We start from the raw sequence: 7,894 nt of genomic DNA on the forward strand, positions 1-7,894 counted from the left end.
GGGAGGGCTGGAGATCCTGGAGAGGTGAGAAGCTAGGGGATAGAGGCTCTGGAAAATTTGGGGCTAAGACAGGGGATAGACAATGGGTAAGACTGTGTTTGCAACTCAGGCTCCTGTTTAGAAATTGGGGTTGAGACAATGTCTGTAATAGGAGATATTTTGCGGACTGGGGCTGAGAACTGCATTTGAGATTGAGACAGAGTCCTTCTTTCCCCTTGGCCAGAACCAGGGTCTCTTCCCGTGTGGGATGTGAGGCCTTAAGAGGCCGGGGCTTCTTGTGGGGCTGCAGACCCCGTCAAGGGCTGGGGCTGGACAGGGTTTGCGGCCCTGCTGAGCCTCCTTGAATGATTTCCCTTCTACCCAGGCCCGCCATGTCGGCTGCGCCCGGCCTCCTGCACCAGGAGCTGTCCTGCCCGCTGTGCTTGCAGCTGTTCGACGCGCCAGTCACCGCCGAGTGCGGCCACAGCTTCTGCCGCGCCTGCTTGAGCCGCGCGGCAGGGGAGCCAGCAGCCGACGGCACAGCGCCCTGCCCATGCTGTCAGGCGCCCACGCGGCCGCAGGCGCTCAGCACCAACCTGCAGCTGGCGCGTCTGGTGGAGGGGCTGGCGCAGGTGCCGCAGGGCCACTGCGAGGAGCACCTAGACCCGCTCAGCATCTACTGCGAGCAGGACCGCGTGCTCGTGTGCGGCGTGTGCGCCTCGTTGGGCTCGCACCGGGGCCACCGCCTGCTGCCCGCCGCTGAAGCCCATGCGCGCCTTAAGGTGTGGGACCCTGGCGCCCTCGGCGGGGGTCGGGTTGGATGAGGCGAGGATGCTGTATTTACTTGAATTCTGAGCTTCAGGGCCCCGGGCGCCTGGAGTTGCCGGGAACGCGGGCGGCGGGAAGCAGCTAGGGAATGTGCGGGGCTGACGAGCTGGAGGCGGAAACCGGAGGAGAGGGGAGCCTTGAAGAGGTGTGCAGAGGCGGGCTCTGGTGGGATGGGAACGGCGCGAACCTAGATTTCCCAGGCTCAGCCGCTGGAACTCTCCCGGAGATGTGGGGGAGCAGTCACTGAGCCGGGATGAGGGGGTGGGGAGCGGGAGATGGAGCGGAGCACTGAATCCCGGCCGCCGGCGAGTGAGCGAGGGCACTCCTGCGGAGCGTGCGCGCAGGGAAGACTGGAGGGGCGGGGCTTGGGTGTGGCCAGGAGCCCGGGGCGGGGCTGGCTCCGGCAGCGCAGCTATCCTGCAGAGAGAGGCTCATCAGCTCCTCGAGTTGCCGAAATTGTGCGGACCTGAATGTCATGAGATGGGGCCTAACTGAAGGGGAGGCGGGGCGGCCAAGGCACACCTGGGCACTAAGCTCTGTGCACAGGCCCACGCTGGTACGAGACCCAAGTCCAGATTTGTTTTTCTGGTTGGAGAACGCTTCCAGAGCCCACACACAGTTGTGTGCGGCCCAAAGTCTGCGATTCTCATAGCTTTCCCATGCCATACGTGTGGCAAATCACACGCAGGTAGCTACAGAAGGGTATGTGGCTACACAGGCCCAGGGATATCTGTCATGAAGCATTTATTGGGCTGTGGAAAAATAAACGACAGGTTCAGGGGCGGGAGGAGGCGGATTTTGGAGGCATGGATTGGTCCTCGGTCCCCGCGGTGGAGAAGCTGCCATCGTCTTCTCACCACTGGTGGTCGAGGTGAGCTGCTGCGGGTTTTCTTTGCCCACAAACAACAGTGTTGTCCTGCACTTCTTGGCCCTAGACTCCTGGAGGGTGAAGACCCCAGTTCTCAGGCTAGTATTCGAGGCCCCCAGACTCCTCTAGGGAACCAGCCTCACCTTCCCTCCCACTCCTGACGTCTAGTCCAGCCTGGAGCTGGCCGGTTGTCTCCTAGCCCAATGCAGGAGTCTCATTCTCCAATGCAGGAGCCTCCTTCTCCCAGGAATCCTCCCAATCCAGGCTCACCTCTGCTGAAAACCACATAACTTCCAACCTCATCCGTCTTTATCTACGAAGAGAGAACAGAGTACTTGAAATAGGACAGGGCAACAGGAGTCCCAGGAGCCTCCAGGGGGCAGGAGGGGCCGGACTCCGCATCAGCTCAGCCCTAAGCCTCAGGGAAGGGCCGGCTAGTGGTCTGAAGGGGGGATCCCAGGAAGGAGCCTGAGGGAGGAAGGTAACAGGAAGCCTGGCGAGGTTCCTTGGCGAGGAAGAGGGGCTGGGTCCAGACTTGACCATGTACCAAGACTCAAGAGTGATTGAATGGCATGTGCGGGGCGAGGGAGACTCACGCGACCCCCTGAAGCCGTTCTGCCTCCTCCTGCATGCCTATGTCGCGCAGCACGACTGCGGTGAGCTCAGCGCCGTAGTCTTCACAGTAGAAGGCGACCAGCTTGTCAGTGAGGTCCACAGCGTCCAGCGGCCCGAGCGCCCCCCGCGGGATGTTCCGAAAGCCTTGGCGCAGCGGCGCAGCTCCCAGCTTCAGCTTGAACTTCTTGAGCTCATCCGCCGTCAGGTTCTCCAGTGCCTCCAGGATGGCGTCGCGCTTCTTCCCCATGGCTCAGCTCTGCCTCCTCTGAACCTCCGATGGCCCTGCGCCCAGAGCTACCGGCCGGTCCTGTCCTGCAGCAGGCGGGGCTGTCGCCCTGGAGGACATTCCAGGGAGGAGATTGTCCTGGAAGCTGGCCAGGGGAACCCTTGGTTCAATCCTGTGTCTTCCGCTGGGCCGACATTTAGCTGCAAACAGCGCCTCCTGAGTCTCCCAGTTTCCCTCAGGGAGCGTGAGAGGAGGCTGCCAATTTGGGCAACTAAAGGTGAGGTGTGATGACTGTTCTCATTCTGCAGAAGAGAAAACTGAGGTTGGAAGCCATGGAGGCAGGACTGGAACCATCTGAGTCCAGAACTATGTGCCTTCCAGCAAAGACTGGCTTTTGGCATTTCAAGAGTCATAAACTAACAGGCCTGGGGTAGAAGCCTGCGCACAGATATGTTGGAGTGGTTGCTGCATCAGACATTCTTATTAAATTGCCTTCCCCCAGAGCGTGGTGTGCAGGGAGGCTGATTGAGGTGTTTTGTTAATATCGTGCTTTTAAGTATGTGGTGCAGCCCAGGAATAAGAGGAGGTTGCATTTCTTCTTCACACATCCTGCACTCACCCCCTGAAAACTGATGTATGCTGACCTGTGGTGGAGGAGACCCAGCCACATTTGTGCTTGTCATCCTGACAAAGATCTGTGCTGTGGGGGTTGACTGCTGAGGGGATGGGATTGGGCTAGGGAGTACTTAACCTAAACAGAAAATGGGAAGGTAAAGCATTCTAGACATCAGGACCAGTACTGGCAAAGGCCTAGAGGCCTGCAGGTAGTTTTGGGGAATGGTAAGATTTCAAATTGGCTGGAGGAGGAGCTGGCATTGAAGCTGAGCCATAGAGGGCAGGTTTTAGGGTGGGATGTGTGGGTTTGGGGGGGGGGCAGCAGCATCACTTCTTTATGTCTCACACTCTAGACACAGCTCCCACAGCAGAAGCTGCAGCTGCAGGAGGCATATGTGTGCAAGGAGAAGAATGTGGCTGTGTTGGAGCATCAGCTGTTGGAGGTGGAGGTGAGGGGCTCGGCATAACAGAGTCGGGGGACTGGGTTTTCAGACTGGGGTCCACAGCCAAATGCTTTTGCCTGTCTGTCCCCACAGGAGACAGTGCGTCAGTTCCGGGGGGCTGTGGGGGAGCAGCTGGGCAAAATGCGGGTGTTCCTGGATGCACTGGAAGCTTCTTTGGACCATGAGGCTGAGCGTGTGCGGGGTGAAGCAGGGGTTACCTTGCGGCGGGAGCTGGGGAGTCTGAACTCTTATCTGGAGCAGCTACGGCAGATGGAGAAGGTGTTGGAGGAGGTGGCGGACAAGCCACAGACTGAGTTCCTCATGGTAAGCACTGGATGACCTTCTATCTCTGCCCCTGGGGCCAGGGTTCAGGTCACAGAGACCTCACTCTATTGTCAAATCTCACCCCTGAGGTCTGGAGAGGGGCAGGGACAAGCCAGGGTCACACATGGAAGAGAGGTGGGCCCCAGTACTGTTGTTATGGTTGGGCACTGCACAAGGACACTTTAAGCAGTCACTCTTCATATCATAAATGTTGTAGGTTGGCATATTTATTAGGACAATCTTCTGTCAGGTGGAATTAGTTTCTTGAGGGAGGGGGTACCTTTTTCTAATTTACACAGAGATAAAGGGCTAGGAGTGGTCTTGAATTCTGGGTTTCTTTTGGCTTTTCTGATTCTTCCTGACCCCACACTCGGCATTCTTCATGGTCTACCCCATTTTCGGAAGTCTCCAGTGTCTCCCATTCCTGCTTCACTTCCTTCTCTTTTTCTTTCTTTTCAGAAATACTGCCTGGTGAGCAGCAGGTGAGATTAACCTCGCCCTTTCCCCAACTTGCGCTCATCTTCAGGGATATTGGCTGGCTCTCCCTCTATTCACAATATGCTTACGTACTCCCATTCAGTCCACTGCACTTTCCCTGTACTTTGTGTTGAACATAGGAGTGAACCTGACCTGGTCTTTCTCCTCAGGGACCTCCCAGACAAATGTGGGCAGAGACATAGGCATCACTGTGTGCAGTGGAGGGGAAGTGGGTGGCCAGGGCAGGCATCCCAGAGGAATGCACATTTGAGTTGGACACTGGAAGAATAAACTAGAGTTGAAGAGGCGGAGTTGGGGGAAGAGCATTGCAGGCAGAGGGAACAGCAAAGAAGACTGATAAGAGAGGGAGAAGATGAAGCTGGTGCAGCAGGTGGAGGCAAACCGTGAGGAGCCGAGGGGCTTGGATCTTATCCTAATAGAAAATTTTTAAGAAATTGTGGTAAAATGTACATAACATAAAATCGACCATTTCAACCATTTTTTAAAGTATACACCGAAAGTTCAGTGTCATTAAGTACATTCATGTTGTTTTGAAACTATCACCACCATCCATCTCCAGAACTTCATTTTTCCAAACTGAAAGTTCAGCCGAGGAGTTTTAAGGCACAGTGTGATGTCAGGAGATCCTGGAGCATCACCACAGCCCTGTCCTCCTCTCTTTGGGTTACTGCCTGTTGCTTTCCTCCCACCCCATGCCTCCTCTGGAAGTCCCTTCACAGATACCTCCCCACACCTCACCACCCCTAGGCTGCAGAAGATCCTGGCAGAGTCACCACCACCTGCCCGTCTGGACATCCAGCTGCCTGTCATCTCAGATGACTTCAAATTCCAGGTGTGGAGGAAGATGTTCCGTGCTCTGATGCCAGGTACTGGGCAGGGCTTACTCTGGGTTTATGTTTGTAACTGTATGGTTGATGGTAGGCCCCAGCCACACACAGAGAGGTTTCACAATCCCGGCCGGGAAGATTATCGAAGAAGGTGTCCATTGCCCCTTTACCCCTGCACCCTTGAAACCTGTGCTAAGAGAAAGAACTTTGAGACCATGGGGTTTACAGGTGAGTGACTAATATGAAGGGGACACTGCTTATGGACAGGGTGCCGCTGCTGGTAGCAGGGGAGATCGGGGCCTGGGTTTGAGCCCTGTGTGATCCCTGCCCAGTCCCTGCCCCTTCTGGACAGTGGAGATGATAATCTCTGCTAATTGGGGCCTGAAGGTCTGCAGAGCTAGAACACTGGAGACAGGCCTGGGTCAGACACTGATTCTGATGGCCTGTGGCTGGAGGCCCAAGGGCTCAACCTCCTCTCCCCAAGAGCTAGAGTGCATTGGGTGCTACAGGTTATAGAGATCTAGGACATATACACATTGCTGTGCAGCCCTCACTGCCTTGGATAAAACCTATGTTTAATCCAAGAAAAGACTAAGGCCGAGAGACTAGGTCAAGACTGACAGATGACAGTGGTAGGAGGCAGGGGCTGGCCCTCAGATCAGGCTTCCTGACTATCTTCCATTTTGTAACATACATGGTGAGTTGTATTCCTTGTATCAACTTAATTCACCCACAACCCTGGAAGGAGGCAATTATGGCCTCATTTTACAGCTGAGGAAACTGAAGCTCAGAGAGCTGCAGTCTTTCACTGAAGTCAGAGAGGAGTTCACTCCTTAGAGGGGCTGGGAGGATTAGAGGAGACAAAGGAGCTCCTAAGTTGGTTGTGGGAGAAGGCAGGGGCCTGACTGGTCTCCCTCTGGCAGTGCTGAAGGTGCTGACCTTTGACCCGAGCACAGCTCACCCAAGCCTGGTGCTGTCTTCGTCCTGCCGCCAAGTGGAGTGCTCCGAGCAGAAGGCACGGCCAGCGGGAGAGGACCCGCGCCAGTTCGACAAGGCGGTGGCGGTGGTTGCACACCAGCTGCTCTCTGATGGCGAGCACTACTGGGAGGTGGAGATGGGTGACAAGCCTCGCTGGGGGCTCGGCGTGATCGCTGCCCAGGCCAACCGCCGGGGCCGGCTACATACCGTGCCCTCGCAGGGCCTCTGGATGCTAGCGCTGCGCGATGGGAAGATCCTGGAAGCACATGTGGAAGCCAAGGAGCCGCGTGCATTGCGCACCCTGGAAAGGCGGCCTGTGCGCATTGGGGTCTACCTAAGCTTCAGCGACGGTGTCCTCTCCTTCTATGATGCTAGTGACACAGATGCCCTTGAGCTGCTCTTTGCCTTCCATGAGCGCCTACCAGGGCCTGTATACCCTTTCTTCGATGTGTGCTGGCATGACAAAGGCAAGAACTCTCAACCACTGCTGCTTGTAGGGCCCGAGGGTGAGGAGGCCTGAGCCTTCTGCTGGGTTGAGGAGGGGTGCAGGGTCCTTCAGTCCTGAAAGGAGACAGGCAGGGGTACGTTGCCAAGGCTGAAGGCAGGGCTACTGGGGTGGGTTTGGGTGGGAGTGGGGACTGGGGACTCAGAGGGTTTTGAGGAGTTGGGGGCTGGCATAAACAGGGCCAGTGAGGGGATGGGGTGGTGGTGGGGAAGGGAGATCTAAAGTCAGGTTAATGAGGAAATCCCAGTTTGGAAACCAAGAGGCTCAAGGGTTCCGGGAAGAAACTGAGGTTGAGGGATGGAGGGAAAAGGATCTGGGGCCTGAGGAGTACTGAGCGGTGCTGAAGGGCTCTGTCGAGTGAGGAGTCCCTGCAGTCTCACACTCCCCTCCTAAAAGGACTTTTACTTGGTGGTTCTCCAATTGGAGCATTCACCAGAACCACTTTTTTGAAGCATATAACAGTGACTTGTTAAAGAATTTCTGATTCAGTAGGTCTGGGGCCCAAAATTTGCCTTTCTAACAAGTTTGCAGGTGATGCTGATGCTGCAGGTCACAATGGGATCATCCCTGGAGGACCGCTGACTTAGACGCCAGTCTGTTTAGTCAGATGTCTGTTATGTGGAGTCGGTTATAGATAGCTATCAACTATCAGGCAAAGAAAATTCAACACATATTCCTCCATTCAAAAGCCATTTAAAAATTGCCAGACCCTATGCTTGGTGAATAAACTGATCACCAACTATTTCTCTTTGCCTCTGGAATATGTTTACTGAGTGTCTTGGACAGTGAGGAAATCCCCCAAGTTGCCAACCAAGAGAAAAGCCTGATGCTAATCGTGCCCTGGGCCCTGCTGCTTATGGAGCATAAAGGGATCCCCAACCCAACCTCCTGAGTTGCCCCTCCCCCCACCCCGTTTACTTGATGGTTCACACCTTCTTTAGTTTTAGCCCAAAGACTTATTTTCTGGGCTCTGGAGTAATCACTGAGGCTGACAGTGAGAGTCCCTCTTCCTTGGAGAGAGGCCTTTGGGGTTCAGCAGGTGAGAGCAGAGGCTATGGCCTCTCCTATCCTAAGGGAAGATGATGGCCTGGGGCCATTTGATCTCACAGGCCAGGATGCTGCTGTTGATATGTGACAGCCCTGGGGAACCCTGGCAACTGGCGTTAAAGTGAGAATTTACTTGGGTGA

The 7,894-nt window shown here is 55.6% G+C and overlaps 2 protein-coding genes across 3 annotated transcripts; one reads left to right on the forward strand and one right to left on the reverse strand.

Moving 5' to 3' along the window:
• TRIM72 (tripartite motif containing 72) lies at positions 1-6,807 on the forward strand. Its single transcript, XM_016132827.2, has 6 exons — positions 1-761; positions 3,485-3,580; positions 3,668-3,898; positions 4,358-4,380; positions 5,144-5,262; positions 6,147-6,807. Exons 1-6 carry the CDS (start codon positions 345-347, stop codon positions 6,719-6,721), a joined length of 1,461 nt encoding a protein of 486 aa, XP_015988313.2. The 5' UTR covers positions 1-344; the 3' UTR covers positions 6,722-6,807.
• On the reverse strand, positions 1,542-2,698 carry PYDC1 (pyrin domain containing 1). 2 transcript variants are annotated; one of them, XM_016132828.2, is made up of 3 exons: positions 2,272-2,698; positions 1,946-1,988; positions 1,542-1,746 (listed from the first exon to the last, which is right to left on the reverse strand). In XM_016132828.2, exons 1-2 carry the CDS (start codon positions 2,535-2,537, stop codon positions 1,985-1,987), a joined length of 270 nt encoding a protein of 89 aa, XP_015988314.1. In that variant the 5' UTR covers positions 2,538-2,698; the 3' UTR covers positions 1,542-1,746; positions 1,946-1,984. The 2 variants fall into 2 exon arrangements, with proteins under 2 accessions (XP_015988314.1, XP_036082093.1); XM_036226200.1 differs by lacking the exons at positions 1,542-1,746; positions 1,946-1,988 and having other exon boundaries at positions 2,031-2,698.
• Positions 6,808-7,894: the final 1,087 nt, after the last annotated feature.

Source organism: Rousettus aegyptiacus, unplaced genomic scaffold, assembly GCF_014176215.1.
Source record: "Rousettus aegyptiacus isolate mRouAeg1 unplaced genomic scaffold, mRouAeg1.p scaffold_m13_p_8, whole genome shotgun sequence".
Classification (NCBI taxonomy): domain Eukaryota; kingdom Metazoa; phylum Chordata; class Mammalia; order Chiroptera; family Pteropodidae; genus Rousettus; species Rousettus aegyptiacus.

Excerpts from the sequence above, each read along its gene's own strand:
- PYDC1 (XM_016132828.2), bottom strand. The coding sequence starts at position 2,537 with ATGGGGAAGAAGCGCGACGCCATCCTGGAGGCACTGGAGAACCTGACG.
- TRIM72 (XM_016132827.2), top strand. The coding sequence starts at position 345 with ATGATTTCCCTTCTACCCAGGCCCGCCATGTCGGCTGCGCCCGGCCTC. Across the intron at positions 3,581-3,667 it reads ATCAGCTGTTGGAGGTGGAG|GAGACAGTGCGTCAGTTCCG; the intron begins GTGAGGGGCTCG and ends CTGTCCCCACAG. Across the intron at positions 3,899-4,357 it reads CACAGACTGAGTTCCTCATG|AAATACTGCCTGGTGAGCAG; the intron begins GTAAGCACTGGA and ends CTTTCTTTTCAG.